The 26,458-nt window shown below is 35.4% G+C and overlaps 2 protein-coding genes across 4 annotated transcripts in view; both read left to right on the forward strand.

Moving 5' to 3' along the window:
• NADK2 (NAD kinase 2, mitochondrial) overlaps positions 1 to 236 on the forward strand; it is an 89,024-nt gene extending 88,788 nt beyond the window's left edge. The window contains exon 14 of the transcript XR_010750486.1: positions 222 to 236. The gene's annotated coding sequence lies outside the window, so the exon portion shown is untranslated. The remainder of the gene's footprint in view (positions 1 to 221) is intronic.
• LMBRD2 (LMBR1 domain containing 2) overlaps positions 1 to 26,061 on the forward strand; it is a 50,210-nt gene extending 24,149 nt beyond the window's left edge. The window contains exons 7-18 of one of the 3 annotated variants that reach the window (XM_066378995.1): positions 3,350 to 3,424; positions 4,624 to 4,737; positions 5,043 to 5,226; positions 5,887 to 6,068; positions 6,970 to 7,103; positions 8,663 to 8,768; positions 9,416 to 9,513; positions 12,241 to 12,344; positions 14,588 to 14,634; positions 16,022 to 16,127; positions 18,990 to 19,119; positions 20,020 to 26,061. In XM_066378995.1, the coding sequence (XP_066235092.1) occupies positions 3,350 to 3,424; positions 4,624 to 4,737; positions 5,043 to 5,226; positions 5,887 to 6,068; positions 6,970 to 7,103; positions 8,663 to 8,768; positions 9,416 to 9,513; positions 12,241 to 12,344; positions 14,588 to 14,634; positions 16,022 to 16,127; positions 18,990 to 19,119; positions 20,020 to 20,080 (1,341 nt within the window). In that variant the 3' untranslated portion in view covers positions 20,081 to 26,061. The remainder of the gene's footprint in view (positions 1 to 3,349; positions 3,425 to 4,623; positions 4,738 to 5,042; positions 5,227 to 5,886; positions 6,069 to 6,969; positions 7,104 to 8,662; positions 8,769 to 9,415; positions 9,514 to 12,240; positions 12,345 to 14,587; positions 14,635 to 16,021; positions 16,128 to 18,989; positions 19,120 to 20,019) is intronic. The other 2 variants (XM_066379003.1, XM_066379013.1) reach the window with 2 other exon arrangements.
• Positions 26,062 to 26,458: the final 397 nt, after the last annotated feature.

Below are 26,458 nucleotides of genomic sequence, written 5' to 3' on the forward strand. Positions count from 1 at the left end.
ATTTAATAAATAATTCTTGTCTTCCTCTTGTGTTAAGTGCTATGCAGAACTGGCTGTTAGGATGCTACTAACTACAGTGGAGAACTGCAGTCCTTTGTGGTGCATGGTAAATGCTATGTGAATTACTGTATATAAAGAAACTGCTCTGGGATAGAGGTTTCACTTCTGAATAGTGAGCAGAGGAGGAAGTGAAACATGACCGGGCCTTGAAGGATGGGTAGAATTTTTTTTATAGCTGGCAGCATCCTGGTCACATATTAGGAGATTTTAAAACCAAATTAATTGAACATAAGGTTAATGTTGGAAAGATGAAGCTTGTAAGGCTGGAAAGGTAGGTTGTAGCCAGATAGTGGGGCCTTTAATGTCACAGTGGAAAGTCCAGACTGCACTTGGGAAGCGGTGAGGAATCCCTGAGCCCAGCCGAGGGGAGCAGACAGACCCCAGGGCGCACTCTGGCTGCCACAGGGGCACAGAGCAAGGCATGGAGCAAGAATGCAGATAATTTACTTTGAGAAAAACCTTTAAACACAGAATTTTAACAGACTGCAAAATTCAGTCACCTTTTTTTTGTAATTAGTGATTATAGTTTTCATCTACCCATGAAATCTTCAAGTTGCAGTTTTATACATCTGTGTGGCTATTGCTTTTCTTTGAAGCATTAATAAAACTTATAAGCCTTGTCAGACTATTCAGAGGGTATTAGCTACATGGCCAAAGAAGTCCCTTCTATCTTTAGTCATTTTTCAAGGTAGAGGTTTTGGAAAGGGAGAAACAGCTACTTCTTTCTGCCGAACACCGCTTGTTCGCCTGGCTTCACCCATGTTGTCTGGCTGCCTCGTAAAGAAGAGATGAGGTGCAGTACTAACAGAGCTCAGGGTTACGTTCTTTAAGTGAAGAAAATAAGCTAATGTTTCACATACATTCCACACTTTATAAAAACTTGGAACTTTTAAAGGAAACTTACTGTTGTAACACACATAGCAAATATCAATAGCTAACTGTTTCAGTACTCATTTTGTTTTAATACGGTTAAAGGATATAAAGGAAAAAATATATTTCATATATGAATATATAACCAGAGTATATAGTTCATATTCAGAGTTTTGCTAACAAGTCAATAAAACTTGAAGACAGCATAGCAATGGAAAGTTGTAATCCACTGATGCTTCAAGCACTTTTTAAAAACCCGGGTTTTATCTTATTCTTCTCGTGTGTGGGCCTCACGCATTGACCCACAACGAACTGGTGTTAGGACTTCTGAGGTGCTTTGCTGACATCATTCTTCAGCCTGATCAAGTGCTTCTCAGGCCTTTACTCTTCTTTATCCTGAAATCAACCTGGACTTCCTTTAGTTCCTTGAAAATTTGTTTCTTTCTGCTTGAAGGCTTTTGTATGTGCTGTCCCTCTATCTGGAATATTCTTGCCTCTTCCTTTGATGGGCTGACTCCTACTTATGCTGATTATTAGTTTAAATAATCAGTTAAAATTAGTTAACTAATCAGTTTAAATTAAATAATGAGATTAAGTGATGTGCTTTCAAACTCATGAAGCTAAACCATTTGACAGGAGTAGTGTGTTTCAATACAGATTATTCATAAGGTCTGCATATTTAAATTTTTGATACATATTGCTAAATTATCTTCCACATTTTACTGTGTATATGGGGACCTGTTTCCCTGCAATCTTACCTCATTACATGATACACTTTTTTTATAAATTTGTAAGAAAATTATTCGCACTTGAAAATTTGTAATTGTTTTTCAGTGAGCTTAAGTGTCTTTTTCAGACATTTATCAGCCAATTGTATTTCTTCTGTGTCTTCCCATTTTTCTGTTGATTTGCAAGAGCCCTCCATATATTAAGGACAGTGACTTTTTTGTCAGATAAGTTACAGATATTTTTTTGTCACTTTGTCTGTATGCCAGATGTTTCCCTGCCTCCAGTTTATGTACCTTAAGGCCATTCTTGACCCTACAATCAGAGTGTTCTTGACAACATTCTGGTCAGTTCGCTCTTGCTTCCCAGCCTTTGAACATGCTGTTTATTCCATCTAGAACAGTGGTTCCAACTTTTTAAAAATTTTGTTACTATTAGAGAATATAATGATTCTTTCAGAACTATTGGTTCTAAAGGTGCCGCTCCCTAACCCCTTGATGGCTCTCATACTCATTAAATTGCTTATTTAATTATTTCATCACTAGACTCTAATCTTAGTCAAACACGTATGATACTACGTCTTCCCAGTCACCCTCTGGTACGGATTGTGGTTACACAGCGCAGGGCTGGCCCATAGGGTGCCCGTAATAAACAAATAGGGGTGAATCATTAGCTGTGACTGCTTGTGGAGCTCTCTCCCACAGGGAAGGCAGGTGCTCTGTGACATTGGTAACCTGTCCTGCTCCTCTGGTCTCTTCACTGTATTTCAGACAGTGAGACAATTCAGCTTGATAAGCAAGTTGAAGGAGCACAGCCCTGTTCATTCAGGATTGCAAAGTTTCATCCTTTGAGACTTTTTAACAATTTTTATTCATCTTTGTGGACCAAGTAAGCAAATGACAAGGGAGTGTTAGGAAGGAATAAAAAGTGTGATGGTGCTGAAATACCTATTATACAGGGCAGGGCAAAGGTAAGTTTACAGTTGTTCATATGGAAAATAATCCACTAACTAATAAATAATAATACAAAGACAAGCTCTCCTATACTTACAACTGAAAACCTGCTTTTGCTGTGCCCTGTATAACTTTGTATGCATTTTCACTTGTGTTCTAAAGAACTTTTATTCTGTGAATGGAACTTCATATAAATGTTAAGTAATCTGGATTGAAATTAAATTTGTGAGAATATGTATATTTATATAGTACCTGGAGCATTCTCATTTGAAACATCCAACCCAGGGGTCCCCAAACTAAGGACCCCTGAGGCCATTTATCCGGCCCGCCACACTTCTGGAAGGGGCACCTCTTTCATTGGTGGCCAGTGAGTCCTGGAGTACTGTATGTGGCGGCGCCACATGTTACTTGTTACTGTTAGCAGTGACAAATATGGAACCAGACATTGACCATCTCATTAGCCAAAAGCAGGCCCATAGTTCCCATTGAAATACTGGTCAGTTTGTTGATTTAAATTTACTTGTTCTTTATTTTAAATATTGTATTTGTTCCCGTTTTTTTTTTTTTACTTTAAAATAAGGTATGTGCATTGTGCATAGGGATTTGTTCATATTTTTTTTATAGTCCGGCCCTCCAACGGTCTGAGGGACAGTGAACTGGCCCCCTGTGTAAAAAGTTTGGGGACCCTGATCCAACCTATAGAAATGGAAATATTTTCATTTTTCTTACTATTTATGTAGGAGGTTCGTAAAGTGAATGAAAGCATCAAGTATAACCACCCATTGAGAAAATGTGTTGACACAATACTTAAAAAGGTAATTAAATTATAATTTGCATCTATTTTCCTTTGAGATATGTTTCTATATTTTATTACAATAAAAACATCAGGAAAGTATGAAAGCAGCCTATGATTGAAGTCTTCTTAATTCCTTTTTCTTTTCATGGAAATATAGACCATAAACCAGTAGTCATTTGAACATAACATTTGTTCCTTTGTATTCCAAGTTTAACATTAATTATTGGCAGTATTTTCCATTGCAGTGTGGACATAGAGTTTGTATGAGTAATGTATTACAACTGCCATGACACAGCTATGGAGATGGACCCTTACAGTTTATAAGGGTGTCATTGACAACAGTCTTTAAAGGCGTATGTCCTGTATGAAAATAAACGAGGGCCTTAGTGACCTGCTTCAGTTTGCTTCCTATAGGTCATTTTACAGTGTATTTCATATGCCATCAAATGAATGACATTGTGAGGCATTTAACACATATTTAATAAGAAGCCATACAATTAAGGTTTTGATGTATTATTATTGAATCAGGAGCATTCATGTACTTCTAAAAATGATTATTCAAAACATAATTTTGCCAGTTATTTTCTCTGCAACCATAGTACTATTGAACTATCTTTTCCTATATTTTAAATTTTTTATGTTGAGTATTAGCTAGTGTTCCTTTTGGCTAAGTTGATAGTCATGAGAATCATTTCTCTAATCATTTCTCTCACATTTGCTATTTTTTGAGACCTATTCTGGGAAGTTAACTGACTTTCCCAAGTTCACATAGATAATAAATGACTAATAGCAGGGCAGACAACTCAAAATAATGTATTTGTTTCTCAGTACTATTCTTTATAAAAATTCAACATCTCGGATTGTTGGGGTTCTTCTTCATTATTTAGCTGGAAAAAAATTGACAGTTTCTAGGTGCTTCCTAGAATAATACTCTCAGATACTAGTTGCTTCACGTCGGTAAGCTCCCCTGCCCCACCCATCTCCAGCTAGTATATCTTAGCACAAAGGTTAATATTAATAGAGGTAAGAAGAAACTCAATGTATCTTTTAAAATATTTTCAAGAAACATGTCATCAACTAAAATTCCAACTACATAGAAATTACAATAAAGAAGGATATTTTTGAGAAAATATGCCCAAGAATGAAAGATTTTTAATGAAAATAAAATTTTTGTCTTTTTACAAATAAGGTTTTTACAAACCTACTTGTTCCTTCCAGTGTCCTACAGAATATCAGGAAAAAATGGGTAGGAACATGGATGATTATGAAGATTTTGATGAAAAGCATAATACCTATCCAAGTGAAAAAAGTCTGGTGAAATTACATAAACAGGTAACTTTATTAATTATAGCTATGTCACTTACTGATAGTTTAGTTAGATCTATAATTACTGCCCACAAGAAAGAAATTGTGAGTAAAATGTTTTTAACTTCATGTTTCTTAACAGGGGTGTTCTTGGCATTTAGGGATTCACTGAATATAACTGTTCCATTATAGTACAGAATGTAACATCCTTGGCCCCACCAACGGGATGCCACCAGCACCTCCCATTGTGGTGACAACAAAAACATGCTCCTGCATGGGGGTTGAGGCACGGTTGGACCAGAACACTGAATGTACCCCGTCCTCTTGTTTAGGTCATTTATTCGGTGCAGCGGCACCGTCGAACTCAAGTACAGTGGCAGATTCTGTTGGAACAGGCATTTTATCTGGAAGATGTAGCGAAGAACGAAACAAGTGCTACTCATCAGTTTGTTCACACTTTTCAATCGCCCGAACCAGAAAACAGATTTATCCAATATTTTTACAGTCCTACAGTTGGTATGTAATTTGATACAAATTTCAAAGTTTGATTGATAATTTTTCTGAAGAAAATGTATATGTTTTCACCAATGTGGAGTTGATTTGTATTTGGACTATTTGACTTATAGCATGTGGTAATGTTATGCATCTGATAATCCCCCTCCCCCCACAAAAACTATTTTACTTGTCATATAACATATAATCTATTTGTTTGCACTGTTACTTCACAGATGACCAAAATTCTGTGCAAAAATATGTGCAGGATATCAGCATATTTTGTATACATAATACATATTTAATTTTAAGCACTTTTACAGCATAAGCTTGGATCTCTCCTCCAGTCTTGAAATACTACTAAAATATTCCCCTAAGAAGGACTCTTTGATTATTTACACTTATTAGTCTATTTATAAAACTTGCACTCAATAGTCATATTCTATGCTCCTTTATGATTATTTATGACACTTTCTTCGATGTTATCAAATTTAACATGAAGAATTTAATGATAATGCCATTGTCAAAGTCTTAAAACTTCTGTTTACCTTAAATATTCAAGTTGGTAGTTGTGTTCACTTTATTCTCTTTTGTAACTGTGTATCTCATATACAGATGTGAAACAGTATAAATACCCTGTTACTCTTTTATGGTTTTTCTAATAATTTTTCTTTCCCCTTCCAGAGTGGTACTGGGAATGTCTTCTACGGCCGTGGTTTTCCAGAATACTAGCCGTGGTTTTGTCCGTCTTCTCTGTGATCGTTGTGTGGTCAGAGTGCACATTCTTTAGCACTACACCTGTCTTATCCCTCTTCGCAGTCTTCATACAGCTGGCTGAGAAAACATACAATTATATTTATATCGAGGTCAGTTCATTTATATCAGTTATGAGTAAATTTCAGTCTGTAGTAGAACCCTTACCTGTGGTCTCTTTTCTCTGTATGCAGTAAGGAAGGCAGTGAAGTTTCCCACAGTGTTGTCATTCAAACTTCCAAAAAATGAGTTTCATCAATTTACCCAGACCATAGAAACTAAGAACTATATTTGAGGAGAAATAAAAAGGTACAAAATAGCACAATATACTCTTCTGAGATTACCTGATTCTTTTTATGCCAATGGAGCATATAACTTACAGTCTTCATGTGAAGGGTGCCAACGGAATGGGAGAACAGGCTCACTGCAGGAGGTCGATTTGAAACTTAGGAACAGGATGGGAAACTGGTTGAGATGTAGTTTTATTTCATACTCTGATTTTCTTAAGTGGTTAAAAAATCTGTTACTATATTTAAATTTTAGAATGTCGATAATATTAGCTAGAAATAAAGGATAATGCTCTGACAGTATATAAAATACTATTAGTCTTTAGTCTATTAGTCTTTTTTTTTTCTTTTTTTGAGAGAGACAGGAAGGGGGAGAGAGGGTGAGAAGCATCATCTCGTTGTTGCTTTCACTTTAGTTGTGCATTGATTGCTTCTCTTTCGTGCCTCAACCAGGGCCACGTCATTGTCTCCTTGTTCAAGCCAGTGCTCTTGGGCTTTTAATGCCAGTGACCTTTGAGCTCACGCTGACAAGGTTTGGGATCATGTGGACCATTTTCCCACTCAAGCCAGGTACCCCACACTGACGAGCCGGCGCTCTGAGCCGGTGACCTCAGGGCTTTGAACCAGTGACCCTAGAATTTTGGGTTGATGCTTTATCCACTGCACCACCACTGGTCAGGCAAAAGGCATTAGTCTTAACCTGGGTTTTTTTGGTTTGTTTTTTCAGATTGCTTGCTTCCTTTCCATCTTCTTCCTAAGTATCTGTGTTTATTCCACTGTGTTCAGGATTCGTGTGTTTAACTACTATTACTTGGCGTCACATCACCAGACTGATGCCTATAGCCTTCTTTTCAGTGGCATGTGAGTAGATCTTATTCAGAAACAAGGGAAATCCCTATTGCATGTATCCTTGTGGAGCTCTCTTTTATTTCTTGTTGTTTATGGGTCTTCCACTGACACCTGTACCTCTCTGAGCTAATTGATTAGGTTTAAATATTAATTATATGTTTGTTGATTGCTAGATAAATACTGCTTGAAATTATGGTTAAAATAGGGATGCTAGACTAGGATTGAAAGGGAAGGCACAGTGAATCTGGATTTACCAATTAGAGATTCACTAAATAGGTTGGTAAAGTTCAGAGACTAAATCAGACCTACAGAATGTTCTGGGATTCTGTGGCCTCAGACTGAATTGCGGAGGACTGAGAATACCAACAGGAATAGTTTTTGCTTAGAGATTTAGCAAGAGTTTCAAGAGAGAGAGCTTCAGCTTGGGCTAGGTTGCTCAACCTGTTATTTGTTCATCTTATTAAATTAGTCATACTGGGTGTTTATAAGAACTAGACTTAGAGAGGTTTGCAGAAGAATCAATATACAAAACATCTCTAAGACCTTTGTTTTTATCTTTTTTCCAAATATAATAGAGTCCTCCTATTAACCTTCCTGCAGCTTCTTCCCCAGAGGAGACATTTTATATAGCTGTTCTGCAGTATCAACATCAGGAAATTTACTCTGACACAATACTATTAACTAGGCTCAAGACCTTATGTAATTCTACTTTTTATCCTTTATTCGTGTGTGTGTATGTGTGTGTGTGTGTGTGTAGATTCCTATAAGCTAAATTATTCTATTACCACAAAAGCACTCCTCATATTACCACTTTTTTATTACAGTTTACATTCAACATTATTCTGTATTAGCTTCCAATGTACAGAATACTTATTAGACAATCGTGTACTACTTAAAGAGCGATCCCCTGAAATTTTAAGTGTCCACCTGGCCCCATACATAGTTACTACAATATTATTGACTATGTTTCCTATGCTGTACTTTACATCTCAGTGACTATTCTGTAATACCAATTTGTACTTCTTAATCAGTTTACCTTTTTCATTCCCCTCCCTTCATTTTTCTCTTCCCTTTTCTTCAACTCTGTAATGTTCTGTTTTTACCTGGACAGATGGAGCTCTAACAATTTTTTATAACTATAGTTACCAGTGACGTACTTTGATACAACTTCAGACCTTTCAGGTAGTGAGTGCGATTCACCATAAAGATGTTACCGTCTTTGCCATGCTACCGAGACAGATTGTCCAGATGGTAGACTTGGGAGAGGCCCATACAAAGGCACTTTGCCAACTCTTGGCATAAATCAGTGGCAAACACCACCAAAGCAGGCAGCCTGAGACTGGAGGGTTGCCTTGGAGGTTTTTAAGGACCATGTGATTAATAGGGTTTTCAGAATGTCTCCCAAGGAAGTAAGGGCGATTCACATTAATAAAGCAAAGATATAATGAATACAGATAGGTGAAAATGATAGTTACAATGATCTAAAATGTTTTTACTACATTTCAGTGTAATATCAAAAGGATTTTGCTGTGTATTTTTTTATATATTTTATTTGTAAATGCTTATTGCAGGTTATTTTGCCGTTTGACTCCTCCTTTATGTCTTAATTTCTTGGGTTTGACACATATGGATTCATCCATCTCTCACCAGAATACGCAACCAACTGCTTATACATCTGTAAGTATGATCAGAAACAGAGTTCTTTAGATTCATTATCTAATGGAATATTATTATTGTGAAAAAAATTGTAATACAGAAAAGTTCTGTAAAATTATTTGGATATTTTTTTTAAGTAACTAACTTTCTTTTAAAAGTTGTATATATAATTACTAATGACTGGATGAAAGTGATTTTGGTTTTTTTATTATAAAAAAAATGATTTTTGGTTCACATAGGTCTTCCAGCTAAGTAGTATCAATAGATCTGACCTATCATAATAATTGACTTTCATATGACAGTTTTCAGTTATGTTTACAGTGTTGATTATTTTAGGGGAAAACCTTAATAAGTAAGCAAATTAAGATATACTCAGCATATAACACTGTATTAGTTTAAGTTGTACAACATAATGATTTGATATATACATAAATTGTGAAATGATTACAATAAGTTTAGTTAACATTCATCACTTCAGTAATAATTTTTTTGCTTGTGATAAGAACTTAAAAATCAGTCCAGTAGTGCTATATTTATGCTTTCTGAAAAGTAGAAATTTATTGATATATCTAGTTATGTATGAATTTTCTAGTGATGGAAACAAATTAAAATATAGAACTGTATACTGATTTAACTTACATTTTTCTCCTTTTTTTCTTGCTCCTCAGATTATGGGTTCCATGAAAGTTTTATCCTTTATTGCAGATGGATTCTACATATATTACCCTATGCTGGTGGTAATTCTGTGCATTGCTACTTATTTTAGGTGAGACACTCAATACTCTTAGTCTGATCTCAATATCCTCTCTTCTTAAAGATCTTTTCAATATTTACTGGTTGGGTTCAGATTGTTGTTTGTGTTATTTTGGCTTTGGAGATGTTAGGATAGGATAAAGCAGGGGTAGTCAATCTTTTTATACCAACCGCCCACTTTTGTATCTCTGTTAGTAGTAAAATTTTCTAACCACCCACTGGTTCCACAGTAATGGTGATTTATAAAGTAGGGAAGTAAATTTACTTTATAAAATTTATAAAGCACAGTTACAGCAAGTTAAAACATATAACAATAATTACTTACCAAGTACTTTATTTCGGATTTTCACTAAGTTTGGCAGAATAAATCTTTATAAAACAACTTATCTTAAAAAACATCTACCTTTTTATTTATACTTTGTTTGCTCCGCTACCACCTACCAAGAAAGCTGGAACGCCCACTAGTGGGCGGTAGGGACCAGGTTGACTACCACTGGTTTAAAGAGATTGCTTGAGTGATTAGGTAAGGGTCTTTCTCTGAAGATATTTCCAGGAAAAGAGAGGTAGAGTTAGTCATTGCAAATACTTAGGCTACAAGGTCATAGCAATAATTACAGAATGTTAGCTCGAAGTTCTCTGGCTTTCGACACTGAAGCCAATGTAGCTTATAAAACATGTCATGCCCAACTTCTGCCTAGTAACATAAATTAGTCTTAGGCTTTCCCATAATCGTTGCTGGGTTTCTAGGTGCTTCAGCTCATAGCACAAATGGTCTCTGAGAAGCAGTAGCAATCAGATAGTACATGTAAGGCTGAGAAGGACACGGGCTGCTCTTTTGATAGGATTAGAAAACACGATTAGAGGTAAGACTCGAAAGGACAGGTGTGCTGGCTTCTAGCATCTGCCTTGTCTACCTCCTCATGTCAGGTGCCCTCAGCCACCCTCATCACTCCTTAATGCACATACCAAAAGTGCTGCTTTTTAAAAAATAGTTTATTGATGTTAATCAGTTTGCTTTTCTGATAAAACTAAGTCTTATTCAACCACTTTTAATTTAAATCTTCCAATACCATTATATAGTTATTACAGATACTATGTATGTACTCACATTGGGATATTGGTAAACAGACAAGTATTGTTTGAAATAAATTCTCTGTTTAATTTTTTTAAAATCTATATTTTACTTTCTCATAAGTAAAGGAACTAGAGAATTATAATTTAAAATAAAACTTAATATGAACTGATATATAAAGTGAATATGAACTGATAATAAACCTATTGTTTTGGGGTTTTTCTCTAAGTCTTTCTATAATGACTTAGGTTTATACTGTGAAAATCACATACCCCAAAAAACAATCACCTGTCGGCTATCCAGAACTGAGTTTTGATTATATGCTTATTCACTTTAAAAGTGTATAACACTGTTATGGAACATTAAGAGCTTGTGATGTATAAATGATCTCTTCTCATGTTAGTAGTTATTTTGGTAAGAGATTAGCAACTCCTCTTACCTTATTAGATTATTATATGGATCGAGTAATAGATGGATAGGATAGTGCTCTGTCAACTATAAAATATTAAATACAAGGAATTATAATGTCTAAAAGGAAAATTGTTAAACTTAAAAATAACTCCTTAAAAGTATTGTTTTAGTGTTTATTAGATTAAACATTGAATGCTAATTTGTCTTTAAGGAAAAAAAGAAGGTTGTGTTTCTCAATTTTCGAATTCTCTCTCAAATAAATATTTATTATAGGAATATATGAAGCAATGCCTTGCTTACATTTTAATGGTAACTTGACTTTATAAGTCCATTTCCTTTTGAAACTGTGCCATAATAGGTCTAAATAATACCTGTATATATTACTAGCAACACAGCCATACACAGTGGTCTTCAGACTCAATGCCTAGAGAGCGTAAGGCTGTTTTCTGACACTTTACACAAAGCTAAGACCTTTTCAGAGACAGTGATATACTTTATGGCTTCTCATCCAAGGGTATAGTATTTCTATAAGGATATGAAGATGGCAAGGGAATATTTAAAGTCACAGAATTAGCAGTATTAAAATTGCTGTTTGAATATAAGAAAAGAATAAACTGCTTTTGTATTATAGCTATTATTTAGTTTCTTAGCATAGTCATTTTCTAAAGGTATGCTAATAGCTTAACTTAATTTGTTTCCTTAAGAAATCTGGGTATGCTGCATACCCTAGGCAGTAGAGTCCTGGGAGTCTTTGAAAGGGAAATAAATAGTTCTTAAAGACATTGTAACTCTGTCTGACCAGGCCGTTGCACAGTGAATAGAGCGTGGGACTGGGATGCGGAGGACCCAGGTTTGAGACCCCGAGGTCGCCAGCTTGAGTGCGGGCTCATCTGGTTTGAGCAAGGCTCACCAGCTTGGACCCAAGGTTGCTAGCTTGAGCAAGGGGTTACTCAGTCTGCCGTAGCCCCACGGTCAAGGCACATATGAGAAAGCAATCAATGAACAGCTAAGGTGTCACAACAAAAAACTAATGATTGATGCTTCTCATCTCTCTCCGTTTCTGTCTGTCTGTCCCTGTCTATCCCTGTGATTCTCTCTCTGTCTCTATATAAAAAAAAAAAGACAATGTAACTCTATTGATGTGCTCTGATAACTGATAATGAAACAGGCTTCTTTGAGGGTGACAGCACCAAAAAACAGTTTACCCAAACATTTACAATGTGAAATAATGCTTTTTTTAAAATCTACTTTTATTAGTTTGGGAACTCGTTGTTTGAATCTACTTGGTTTCCAGCAGTTCATGGGAGATAATGATATGACATCAGACTTAGTTGATGAAGGAAAAGAATTAATCAGGCGAGGTAAGATTTGTCTTTTAAAATAAATGATGAGAAAGTGCAAAGACTCAAAATACTGAATTAATGTTTTTATAATTTGTAATATAGTATTTAATCTTTCTTAAGAAATTACAAGTTAATATTTTTAATTAAAAGCCTACATAATGCCTTTGTAGCAAAAATAATTTGAAAACATGAATGATTGTCTCATCTGTCTTTAAGAAATTCTGCAGCAGGGTCCAGGCTGGATAGCTTGGTTGGTTAGAGCATTGTCCCAACGTGCAGAGGTTGCTGGTTAGATTCCCAGTCAGAGCACATACAGGAGCAGATCAGTGTTTCTGTCTCTCTCTTGCTCTCTTTTTTTTTAAAAAAGCAATAAAATAAAAGGAAATTGTGCAGCAGAAATTATATGATATATCTTTAGCTAAATAATGCCCTTGTATGGTGCTAAAGTTATTTTCATGTTTACTTTGAGACAGATATGCCAAGTTTAATACAACTATAAAACTCATTAATTTTTAAAATATTTTTTATTGATTTTGAAAAAGAGGAAGGGAGAGAGGAAGAGAGTGAGACAGAGAGGAACATTGATTTGTTTTCTACTTCTTTATGCATTCACTGGTTTCTTGCATGTACCCTGACCGGGGATTGAACCCACAACCTTGGTGTATCGGGACGACACTCTAACCAACTGAGCTACTTGGCCTGGGCTACCAAAACTTATTAATTTAAAAAATCATCAGTTTGACACTGCAAGAAAGTTATTCAGGCCAAGGCTAGTTTTCAGAATGTGATGGATGATCATTAACATGGAACTGTACCGGAATCCAATCTCACAGCTGATGTATCACATTCCCTAAGGTTCAGGTGACGGTAGGATAGGGGAAAAAGGGAAATAAAACTTGAGTTTGGGGATAGTGATTCTTCTTACCTAGATCTGGGGCTTTTATATAATCATTAGATAAATGTAAGTCAAAATTTGTTGCAGCATTAAAATAACCTAGTGTGGCTTTCACATGCTCCCATAGGAGGGTGGTACCTAGTTAATGTAAGAGTTCTGCTTTTTGTATTAAATGGACCTCATCTGCCCTGGCCAGATAGCTCAGTTCAGGGGTCCCCAAACTTTTTACACAGGGGGCCAGTTCACTGTCCCTCAGACCGTTGGAGGGCCAGACTATAAAAAAAAACTATGAACAAATCCCTATGCACACTGCACATACCTTATTTTAAAGTAAAAAAACAAAACGGAACAAATACAATATTTAAAATAAAGAACAAGTAAATTTAAATCAACAAACTGACCAGTATTTCAATGGGAACTATGGGCCTGCTTTTGGCTAATGAGATGGTCAATGTCTGGTCCCATATTTGTCACTGCTAGCCGTAACAAGTGATATGACGCACTTCCGGAGCCATGATGTGTGCGTGCCGCGTCACCGGAAGCGGTGCTGCGCTTTGCAGTGCCACCACATACAGTACTCCAGGAGCACAGGATACAAATGCTCACTGACCACCAGTGAAAGAGGTGCCCCTTCCAGAAGTGTGGCAGGGGCCGGAAAAATGGCCTCAGGGGGCCGCATGCGGCCTGAGGGCTATAGTTTGGGGACTCCTGGCTCAGTTGGTTAGAGCATCATCCTGAAGCACAGAGGTTGCGGGTTTGATCCCCGGTCAGGGCACATAGAGGAATAGAACAACGTTACTGTCTATCTTACTCTCTCTCTTCCTCTCTCTAAAATAAGTAAAATAAACTTAAAAAAATTAGACCTTATCTGGAGTATCATATCCAGTCCTTGGTAAGATTTTCAAGAGTAAGAATGATAAGTCAAAAGGTATTTAGAGGACAGAACTATGAGTCTGTGAAGCACAAATCTTATGGGGAAAAACCAAAACCAAACCAAAAACCAAAACCCTGAGTATATAGCCAGAAGAGAATAAGAGGAAAGACTTGTGTAGAAAGAAGTATGAACTTAATTTAGAAGTAAAACATATAAAAAGGAGAAGTTACAGAGAAACACATTTCAAGTCACCATAAAGAAGAACTTTCCCTCACTGGAACTAGAGAAAGCCTAAAGGGCCATCTCCAACAGAAGTAGAAAAGGTATTCTCTGTGGAGTTAGGTTCATCTCTAAGGTCCTTTCCAACGATAGCCTATTACCTTTGATTCTGTTGTAGTTTAAAAGAAATTGGTCATAGCCTGATACCTTTACTTCAGTTACTCTACATCTAATTATGTTATACCAAATTTGAGACCGCTTTTCTGTCTCTAGAGAAGAGAAAAAGGCAAAGGCAAGAAGAAGGTGAAAATCGAAGAAGAGTAAGTACAGTACTTATTACATTGCTGCAACCTAAAGATTATTGTGAAATATAAGAATCTTCTGATTTAGAAAAATTAGATAAAGACCAGAGAATAGTTGGAAAAGACTTAAGACATGTTTTTAAAGAAAGGTAATTTTACCAGTTTTATATATTCATGCTAGGTGTCTTGTCAGACATACTTTTAAGTCATTAGCATCAAAGACTTGACTTGGAGAGTGAACACACAATACTGTGTACAGAGATGTGTTTTTTGAAAAAAAGGAAAGCTAAAATAAAAATCATTTGTAATAATTTCATGTTCAGCATCTAGGTAGGTGCTCAGAATATAATTACTAAAGGAATGAATAAATTCATGCAGTCTATTAATTTTGATTGCTTTAAATCATACTTTTTTTATAATATGACATTAATTTTATTGCTCTTTAATTTTTCTTCAGTCTTCTGTTTACTGAGCCACACTAAACTTCTAGAGAGTAAAAAGGCAATAAATGAGAACAATCTAATGAGAGTCACCACACATTTTCAACACCTAGGTCTATCTATACTAGAGAAGTGAAGACTCAGGACATGCTAGTCATCTTCATGTGTTTAGTGTTTGTCATGTAAATAGAGACTTGTTCTTTATCTCGGAGCCATAATTAGAACCAAAGAGTGGAAGTTACCGGAGACGGCATTCACTTCTCTAAAAAAATTTCCTCGTTTTACCAAAACTGCAGGGGTGATTATGCATAGAAATTTCCTTGTCATCTAGTAAGAGAACCAAAAAGCATCTGGTGTGACTGCTTTAGAATGAAGCCCTGCACACAGCGTGGGAGGTTGAATTCGGTGACCTCTCGTGTTCCTTATAGCTTTAAGATTTTAATGAGTAGAATCCTAGTTAATATGGTTTTAGTGATGTTAAGACTACACACAATGCCATGTGAGTCATTATCTATTTATCTTTGTATACAACTTTAATTTTGGTATCAAACATGAGTTTAGAGGTCTCAAAATTTGTAGTTAATTTGAGTGGAAGAAAATTTTGTTAGCATCTCATTAATTATTGTAAGTTTTCATAACTTCTACATTGTCAAGGTAAGTTTATTGTAGTTGTAATATTTTGACATTTTAGATAGAAAAATTGAATAATAGTATAATCAGAGTTAGCAAATATGTCTAGAAATGTCTTCATTCTTAAAAGTTAAGTTTGGAAACTATTAAAGTCATGTAGAGATAAGGAAAATTACTGACCTATGATTTGTAAAGGCACCGTACTAGTTATATTAATTTCTGATGAAAAATAAGTAAATTATATTACTCTGTGTAGATAATTTGTTGACACTAATAAATTGTTTTTTGCCTGTGGGCTCTTTTGTTATATATATTCACCTGTGTTTATTTCCTAGGAATGGAAAGAACGTTATGGACACAATAGAGACGATTCCACTAGAAACAGAAATGTTCATATTGATTCAAAAGAGTCCAATTTTTCAGATATTAGTACAAACCGATGTAAGTGGTTTAGTAATTTTTTCTTACGCTTGCTTGCATAGAGACTGAGGATTAGGAGACCCATTCAGGAATGTGGTTCTGCATTGAGTTTACTTTTCTGTCCCTTAGCGTATTGGAGGGAGGGAAACTCAAATATGCATCTGTAGGAAAAGGAGACATCTGGAATATAGATGAACAGTTGTAATTGTTCTACTCTAAGTAATAGTACTTATCCCAGGCATATTCTAGGCAGATATTGATTTTTATTATTTACCTAGGTGTTTTTCTTTACTTTTCTATAAGTAGATTTGAGCCTAGTAAGTACTTTAGAAATGCTTTAAGGGTTGAATATTATAGTAGACTAAAATCACAGGGAAAGAAAATGGATTAAATATTGATTTCATGCTAGAAGAGTTATATGTGTCTGCTTATAGAAAATGCCCTGAAGCTACCATGCTTTAGTTTTTGTCTTTTGGGTTTTTTTTTCCATGCTTTAGCTTTTACCCCCCCCCCCTCCTTGGGGAAGATAAGCTAAACAATTTTTAAAAAATACTGTTGACATTGTTAAATTCTAAACCTTCCTTTGCTCATACCAGCAAATTTCTAATAGCTAAATATGAGCAATTTATAATAATTTTATAATAATTTATTGACCAACCCATGTATGTCAGGTACTTTTTTAGGAATATAGGGATATAGAGAACATAAATGTCCATCCTTGAGGTGCTCATAATTTAGTGAGGGATTGATACTAGGCAGGAGACATTAGTCAGTGGGTTAAGAAACTTTCCCACATCCTTAAAATATGATTTGTGCCAAACCCAATATTGAGTAGAAGCAGAGGTTGTCTGTCTTTAGGGGAGATGCAGGAATGCACCCCTGATGCTGAGGGAACTCGGCTTAGAGAATGGAAAGGGTTCTTTATTGGGAAAGGATTTCTGTGATAAAGAAAACTTAACTGAGTATTTAGGAATGACTAATACTTAGCCAGGTGAAGGTGTTTTAAGCAGAAGAAATAATGAGTAACAGGAGAGAACCTTGGGAAATTCAAGTTTTTCTCTGATTAGAGTCTAAAGTATGGGGAACGGGATATGAGGGGAAGCTACAAAGATAGTTGGGAAACAGATATTATTGTGCACAGTTTGGGATTTATTCCAAAGATAAGATTTCAATCTGGAAAGAAATGTACTGAGATTTTTTTATCTAGAAAGATTTTGACAGCCATACAAAGCATGATTTTCAGGAAAGTAAGACACAGAGACCAATTTAATGTCTGTTTTGGTAATGCAGTCAAGAAATGATGTAAAAAAAATGATGAGGATATGCCTGACCAGGTGGGTGACATATAGAGCATCATCCTGGGACACTGACGACTCAGATTCAAAACCCTGAGGTCATTGGCTTGAGCACAGGCTCATCTGGTTTGAGCACTGAGTTGCCAGCTTGAGCATGGGATCGTAGACATGACACCATGGTCTCTGGCTTGAGCCCTAAGGTCACTGGCTTGAGCAAGGGATCACTGGCTTGTCTGGAGCCCCTCCAGGTTAAGGCACATATGAGAAATCAATCAGTGAGCTACTAAGGTGCCAAAACTATGAATTGATGCTTCTCATCTCTCTCCCTTCCTGTCTGTCTGCCTGTCTCTCTCTCTCCTCTCTTGCTAAAAAAATTGATGAGAACCTAAAATAAACAGTGGTTCTGGAGATGAAGAGGGCAGGATGGATTTGAATGATACTTAGGGGAGAAGAAAAAGGGAAGAGGTAAAGTTTAGTTAAAGCTAGGAAATGGAGTATTTTACTGAAAGGTTGGGAAGCCTGCTTACCATGGAGTAGGAGTTAGCAGTGGAAGGATCCAAGAGTTTGAGAGAATGGTTAAGAGAAGAGGAAACACAAAGCCTGAGTGTGATGAGTTAGAACCAGGCATGTGGTAAGCAACCAGTATTTGCTGAGTGAATGGGAGAAAGATGAAGAGGCCGTCCAAGATGGCAGAAATGTAAGATAGGTTAGAATTGGTATGCCCTAAGTTTCCAAAGGAACTCTATCATAAAGTTATTTTGAAGCAATTGGACTGCTCAAAACAAAATGTAGATGGTTCATGAAGGAAACCCCATCCGTGCAGGGTAGGGAGAGTTAGTGCTCCTGGTCTGTGCTGACCACGGTGACCCATTAGCCATGTGTGGCTGTTGAGCATTTGCAGTGTGGCTGGTCTCCATGTTGAAATGATAATATTTTGGATATAGTGAGTTAAAGTAAATACATTAAAATTAATTTTACCTGTTCTTTTTTACTTTTTTAATGTAGCTACTAGAATAATTAAAAGTAGAGGACTCGCATTTTATTTCTGTTGGACATTGGTGCCCTAAACTCTTGCCTTTTGGGAAAAGGATTTAGGCCTTTTCCTTTCTTTTTTTTTTTCTTTCCTTCGTTTTTTAATGAATTTTTGGGGTGACATTGGTTAATAAAATTATATAGTTCAGGCCTTTCTTAAAGTGCTAGAGTTGAGTACACCTTAAAGAAAATCTTAGCCAAGAAATGAGATGTAGCAGCCCCTGGATTCATTGTAAAACTATCTGAAACCTGATTTGATTGTGAATAATTTTATTATGATACCAAAGTTAAATATTAACTCTGATTCATAGTAATTCAGTCTTTGCACTATAGCTGCTTTTGATATTAGACTTGTTACAAGGGAAAACTTTTTCTTGTTACTTTCTATCATACTCTTTATCATTTTAATCTGATTGTAAGGAACCACATAGTTATTTTAATATTGTCGCCATCAAAATTCAGATCCACTGTAGTCTTGACTTTCCTTTCTGTGAGTTCACAGACTGGCCCAAAAAGACAATAGAAAAGTCACCCTGTTGTTTTTCTTCTTTTGCAGCAGCATCCAAATACACGAGGGCTAATAACAGGACTGAAAGGGACCGAATAGAACTCCTACAAGACGCAGAACCCTTGGACTTCAATGCGGAAGCATTTACCGATGATTCCCTTGAATCTGAATCAGGAAGGTGAGTTCCAGCTGCATCATGTTGGCTCCAGCATTCTTCTAAAATTTTAATGACATGCTGACTCAAGAGATAAATAAACATAAGGAAAATTCTCATCTTGACTACCGATAAAAAGCGTATTAAGCAACCTTTGATGCCTTTTTATACCTTCTAATGCTTTTCTGGTTTTTAAAATTATAGCATGGTGGTAACTGAAATCTTAACAAACCACTATTGGCATTATAAATAAACAAGAATTGAAATTGATAGTAAGAATCTTAAGAGTGTCTATTTCGAACAGTCTCATTTATGAAATTTATCATATTTAACAATGGCCAACTAGCTATGATGGATATCAGACACTATTTTAAGCACTTGCACATGATATTGTATTCTATCATTGTAAATCCAATTAGATTTGAATTCAGAGAGGCTCGATAACTGACCCAGAGTCACACAGCTTGTAAAGGGCAAAGTCAGATACTCAAATCCCAGAACTCTGGCTATAGAGTCTGTGCTTTTACCCATGATGCTATGTGAAAATAATTATACAGAAACAAAATACATGCATGAAGATATTGCTATACTATTGCCTGCCTATAAATAACAAAAAATATTCTATTCTATTCAACAATTAAGAGTGGTTGTTAAGTCTTTTACATTTCATGATGTGTTTAACATCTCTCTGCCCCTTCCTTTTACATCTCTGATCTTATTTGGGACTCTGAACAGTTGTTGGCGGGTTTATAATTGAGTAAATCCCTTTGGGTAATATCCTTAGAAAATAGGTTTTTATCTCCAGCTCCTGAATAGATATTATAGTGCTTACAAATTGTGTAGCCACTTCCTTTTAATGTGTCCTTGTTTTTCTCTCCTCTGCTATTTTTGATGCCTCAGATCATTTCTTTATCCACCTTTCAGGTATCAGCCTGGTGGACGATACCTCTCGATGTCTCGCAGCAGAATATTTGACGATGTTTAAAATCTGAAAGAATTTATAGAATGACTGGCAAAAATCAACATATCTGTTCAGTCTTTATGAATATCTGTTACCCTAGAATTTACACTGTATTCTCAGTGAAAAGGGTCAGGATAAAGAAGACACTGAAAATTAATCACATCTTAGTAATAGCAGTTCATTCTTCACTGAATAGAGTATGATCTTTCCTAATAGAGGTCATTGCATATCATTCCTGAATTGTCTGCCTTAGGAGGACAGTTACAGAGGAGGGACTTCATTCATGATTAAGATCAGTATATTGAGAACATGTAGTTCAATTTGTTTCAGGTTTTTTTTCCCCATGAAAGTTGATTTAAAGCTCCAAGGAAGCCGTATACGTCAAACTAAATAACGTTATACGACGTTGTTTAGATTTATATTTTTGCTGTTTCTAAAGAATATGTTAATCTTGTATTTCCCAAAGAATTGGAGACCATAAATAATAACCATATTTACAAAACCCATGTCTTAGAACAAGGCTTACTTATCAGCCATAACTGAATGTAAAAAGCTCCTTATCAACTCTCTATGCATATTAGTGAGGTTTTTGCATGTGCAATTAACATTATACTTCAGCTGATAGTGTTAATATCTTTAGTATGTGTGCTGTCATCAGATGATATGTAATCTGTCAGTCTTTGGTAGTAACTGGAAATTGTTGATGCTTTTGGTATTGCTTTGTAAACAGTTTTCATTTCAGAGAGAAGTGGTCAGTCACCTTTACCATTGAGCTTGTTGATTTAAGTTTTGATTATTCCATTTAAGGAGAATCCTATACATTAATGGTAAATAGTATTGTTGTTTTTTTCATAACCAAAGAATCCCATAAAATTCTCTAACTTTTAAAGGTGCCTGTTTATGCTTTTTGAAAAAAAAATCTGGTTATTCAATGGTTAAAAAGTGAATCTATTTTTTGTTAGTACTAACACTTAAGTTGTGGTTGATAGGAAAGAGAAAACTGCAGGCATACCTTCAAGATATGGTGGGCTCAGTTCCAGACCACAGCAATAAAGTGAGTCTCACAATTAAGTGGGTCATGCTGTTTTGGCTAGTGGAGGGCATTCCCTTCATTTGTAAAAAAAGTAAGATCTGTGGGTGCAATAAAGTAAGGTTGAATAAAATGAGGTATCCTGTTTACATTAGAGTAGAAATATGTAAAAACTTATTAGTTAAACATGCTGTTTATTTTTGATTCTTTAAACCTTTGTGTTTAAGTCAGGGTTAGGTATTATATTTTAAATCATACATCACACATGGAATATAGTTGAGCAAAACATACTTGCAGAGCGTTTTTTATGTTCCTGAAATGTTTACAAATCCTAGAGGATCCAAACGATGGATTCACCCAATGGTGACTATACTTTAGCTTGACCATGACAGTCTCAGTTAAAAATCTGTTACTCTGTGTAATTTTTAATAGTGCTCACTTTTACTCTTAAGTATTCCAGTTTGCAGATTAATTATATAGTCACTCTAACAATATGAATATATGATTTGTAATCTTTCTCTGAATCATAATTTTCAATTTTTATTTTCCTATTTACTTAGTGTTATGTGAATTTAAAAAAGACACAGGTCTATGCAGATACCAAAAGGAGTAGTATATTATTGCATTTATCTAATTTTCTTCAATTTTTATGAGTTTTTGAGATTAGCTCTCCTTTAAAATAATTATCAATGGATAGATTTTACTCTCAATCAAAGGTCATATAGAGTGTCCATCTGAGATCACACACACACAGCCTTTTATTGTGAAGTGTGGTTCGAGAGCAATAGGCCAGGAGCAGAGATAATTTAATACTGTTCGTAATTTTATGGTTGACCATTGAATACCTTGGGCAAAACATGTAACCTTTCAGTGCCTCAATTTCTTCATTTGCAAAATGAAGATAGTACTTGCTATTTACCTACTGATCTACCTCACAAAGCTATTGTGAGGTTGTTGAGTTGAGGTTTATATATTGGAGTTAAAAAGAAAACAATCAGTTTTTAGCTGTCCTGTTTTTCCTAATGGTACTTTGACATTGGATGGAGAAGTAATCACCCACAAAGGGGATCAGTTTCTTATTAATACAGAAAACTTTTTTAAGTCCCCAAAGCAAAAAGATTTCTGTTGGGAAGATTCACCAAAAATTCTGTGAAAATAGTATTGTTTCATTATTTAGTCTTTGGGTTTCTGGGAATATTTTTCATAAATATAATGTTTCTCATTGAGTTTTATAATAAAACTCAGATGCTGTTATAGAAGCTGAAGCATAAAAAGAAAAGAAATTATCTGCTTACTGTTGTAACTTATAATGTCCTAAGATAAACTGATAGGAAAGTATTAAGGGAATGTACTACTTTCCTTTGTTATTAAACTTTTTTTATGATTATGATAATCAAAGTATTATACTTTACAAATGGTAGCTCCCTTTATGACTTCTGTTATTTCCCAAATAAATTTGGTTAAGTGACCTAGAGCAGTGGTCCCAACCCCTAGGCCACGGACCGGTACCGGTCCGTGGGCCATTTGGTACCGGTCCGCAGAGAAAGCATAAATAACTTACATTATTTCTGTTTTACTTATATTTAAGTCTGAGAGATGTTTTATTTTTAAAAAATGACCAGATTCCCTCTGTTACATTCGTCTAAGACTCACTCTTGACGCTTGTCTCAGTCACGTGATACATTTATCCGTCCCACCCTAAAGGCCAGTTCGTGAAAATATTTTCTGACATTAAACCAGTCCGTGGCCCAAAAAAGGTTGGGGACCACTAATCTAGGGTACTTAACTTTTTAAGCAGAATTTATCTTGCAGGATTTGTATACTAAGATCATTTAGGAAGGTTACCTGGGTAGGTAAATTTAAGTTCAAAAGGTAAAGATTTAATCTCTGGTGACTGGGAGTTTAGTGCTGGGAAACTAAGTTAATATTTATTAAGTCACCTTGTATTAAAAAAAATGTAATAGGTACAAGAGATTTCTTTTTTGAGAATCTTATTAAAATGACATCTATTATAAAACATTGCTACCAAATTAATACTTCACGTGCAAAGTACATTTTTTGAAGTTACTTCTGTCAATTACCTTTTGATGTCTTTCTTATATAATAATAGATACCTGATTAAATTTTATATGTTATTTTTCTAACTAATTGCTAGTTAAGGATATTCAGTAAACCAATAATACAAATTATCATTGCAGAAAGTAATGACCTACTAATTTCATGAATCATTTGTAAGTTGCTAATTTTGTTACTCCATTAATATAATCTATTATCAATAGAGCATTTTTGTCAAAATTGTTATTAAAATAAAATAAGGGATAAGCCTAATTATTAGAATTTGTTCTCTTGCCAAATGAATACAAGGGCTTTGAAATAATTTCATCACACAAGAGGCCCTCATTTCACAAGAGCTAAATCAAAACATCAGTGGTTCTTTTTTGTTTTGTCTTTATTTTTTTGTATTTTACTGAAGTGAGAAGCAAGGAGGCAGAGAGACAGACTCTCGCATGCACCTGATCGGGCTCCACCTGGCAGGCCCACTAGGGGGTGATGCTCTGCCCATCTGGGGTGTTGCTCCATTGCAACCAGAGCCATTCTAGCGCCTGAGGCAGAGGCCATGGAACCATCCTCAGCGCCCAGGCCAACTTTGCTCCAAGGGAGCCTTGGTTGCAGGAGGAAAAGAGACAGATAGAGAGAAAGGAGAGGGGGAGGGGTGGAGAAGCAGATGGGCACTTCTCCTGTGTGCCCCAACCAGGAATTGAACCCCGGACACCCACATGCTGGGCCAACATTCTACCACTGAGCAAGCTGGCCAGGGCTACAATGGTTCTTTATTTATAGAAAACAGATCAGAGAATTGGACAATCCAAGCCTTCAAAAAAGACTCTGCCAAGTGATTCGTTTTTTGGAATCTACTATTTGAATAGATTATCAGTTCTTAAATGTTGCCTTTTATGTCCCCAAATGAAGTTAAATGTGGATGGGAAAGGCCATGTGTGTTTTCTGAAGCTTATCTGAGCATATTAATGAAGGAATTTTATTTATGTACAGTAGCAAACCTCACTTTTTTATATCTTTAGTAGGTTTAAGGAATGTTCTTGATTGTGTGTTGGTTACCATTTTAAAGGAAAAAAACTCTGCGTGATTATAATTCACACTGTTTAGTTATGTGACTTTTATTCTTGTGATTTGAATAGACCAGCCTAAGAATCACAAGGATAAATGTATTTACACTAAGAGGTAAAACTTATCCCTGAAAAATCTTAATGTACTTGAGTCTCCAAAGTGTATTGGGTCATATTGTATTACATTCTAAATAGTAAGAAGTAAATGGATTTAGAGGCTTGTCTCTCTCTTTTCTTCTTCGCTTTCTCATTCTGCTTATACCCTCTTTCCTTTCTGAGGTCTCTCTGTAGAGCCGACTTTTAAAGTGTTGACAGATTCTTCTGTGTTTTGTGTGCACAGCTGTTTTTGAGGCTCAGTACACGCAGAAGGAACTAGTTCTAACTACAAATCCCACCACTTGAATGGCAGTATTGCACCTAAAGTAGTAAAACAGACTTTGCTAGGCAACTAAGCAACATCTGAATGGACACGTGACATATGTCAGCTCCTTGTGTTGTCTTGTAGGTCACTAAGGAAGGCACTTCAGTAAAATGAATCATTCTCAGTGTAATGTTCTTGCATAAAAATAGATTTCCAAAAGCAGTGATTATTAAAAAACAAAACATTAAAAACCTTAATGCCTCTTTTTATGAAAAGGAATTCACAAATCATTGTTAAAATTTTCATTAGGAGAGGTTGAAACAGTTTAAGAGGGTTAGAGGGGGACTTCTAAAATATGAATTCTCTCTGTATAGGGTACTTCTTTCCAACTCAGTGACTTTTTCCTGCACAGAGAGCTGGAAGACCAGGCAGTGTCACACTCTTGTCCTAGTTCCTGGGGGCCAGGCCCTGTGAGCCATCCCCAACAGAGCAGGCACTAGCCCTGCTCATCCTGCATCCCACTGCAAAGGGATCACTCCCTCCCCTCTAATTCCTTTCATTCTCAGCCTCATTTCCTAAAAGACTTGGCCATTGAGGTTGATGGAAACTTTGTTGTGATTTTGTTTTGCTAAAGTAAGAATGACATGTTCCTCTTCTTATTGATACCCTAAAAGACATTTGTTTTTACACTTCCTGGGGAGAATTAACTTTTTTCCTCTTAAAATCTTTTCTTTGTTGTTATCTTGATTTTATATTATTTTTGCAAAAAGATTTTTCTGTGCTTGGTAAAAAAAAAAGGAAGGAAGGAAGAGTAGCTTACTATGGCAGACATGTAGGGTAAAGTCAAAATTTATTAATCTGACTATAAAATACCATTTTGAATTGATATTATTGATGTAAATCATTTCAACCTAATTGGTTAGAGCTGCATTTCTCAAAAGAATGCAGGCTAGCATCTTCCCTACTTAGTACATCAAGTTGTAGGGGAGAGACTAGATTTTATTTTTTAAAAGCAATCCAATGGATTTTTGTCCATATTTTGAAAACAAACTTGAAGAGTTTTTCTCGTGTTAGAAGGTAAAGAACATGTAGACCTGTCTTTTAAATTACTGTAAACTAATATATATTTATAAATTATGGCATTGAAAAAGAGTTCAGATATTGATGTTGTTACTTCCTGGTATTTAATTTTTATAAAATGTTTTTGTAAATAACTAATTATAGTATTGCTTTTAAGTAGTTTAAAAATATTTCTCAAATAAATTCTGCCCAGAACCTATTTCCTTAGGGCAATACTCTAAACTTCAGTAGTCCAGTGTGAATTTGAAATATTCCTACATCTCTTCAGTATCTTTTTATATATAGGAATACCCAAGCAAAGTATACCAAAAGCCTAATTTCTGTATTGCATTAATAAAGTATGTACTAATTATCTAATTCAGTGGATTAGGTGAAATAAAGAGTAAGACTTTTCAAATATGTATCTGATCATACTTTTTTAAAATATTACGTTCATTTTTGATTCATAATGCCAAATTTATCTTTAATCAACCATTACTACATATAATATACTGACATGTTTTTCTATTTGATCAGTGGGTTGTAGATTTAACTTTTCTCTGAAGATTCTCATTACATTTTCAAATATGTATTTGGAAAAAGATATTAAGTAAATTAGCCTTATCTATGCATAAGGTTCTCTCAGTTTAGTTTTGACCAACTCATGGACTTGGATTTGCTCTGTACTATTTTAATTTATTGTGATGTAATGAATTTTTGAAGTGCTTATTTGGCTAGCTGTTAAAATACAGAAAATTATGTAGCTTTGCATGAAATAAAGTACATTTTTACAAGTTACTAAGAATTTTGTTCATTATTTATGCATT

This window comes from Saccopteryx leptura, chromosome 1, assembly GCF_036850995.1.
Source record: "Saccopteryx leptura isolate mSacLep1 chromosome 1, mSacLep1_pri_phased_curated, whole genome shotgun sequence".
Lineage (NCBI taxonomy): Eukaryota > Metazoa > Chordata > Mammalia > Chiroptera > Emballonuridae > Saccopteryx > Saccopteryx leptura.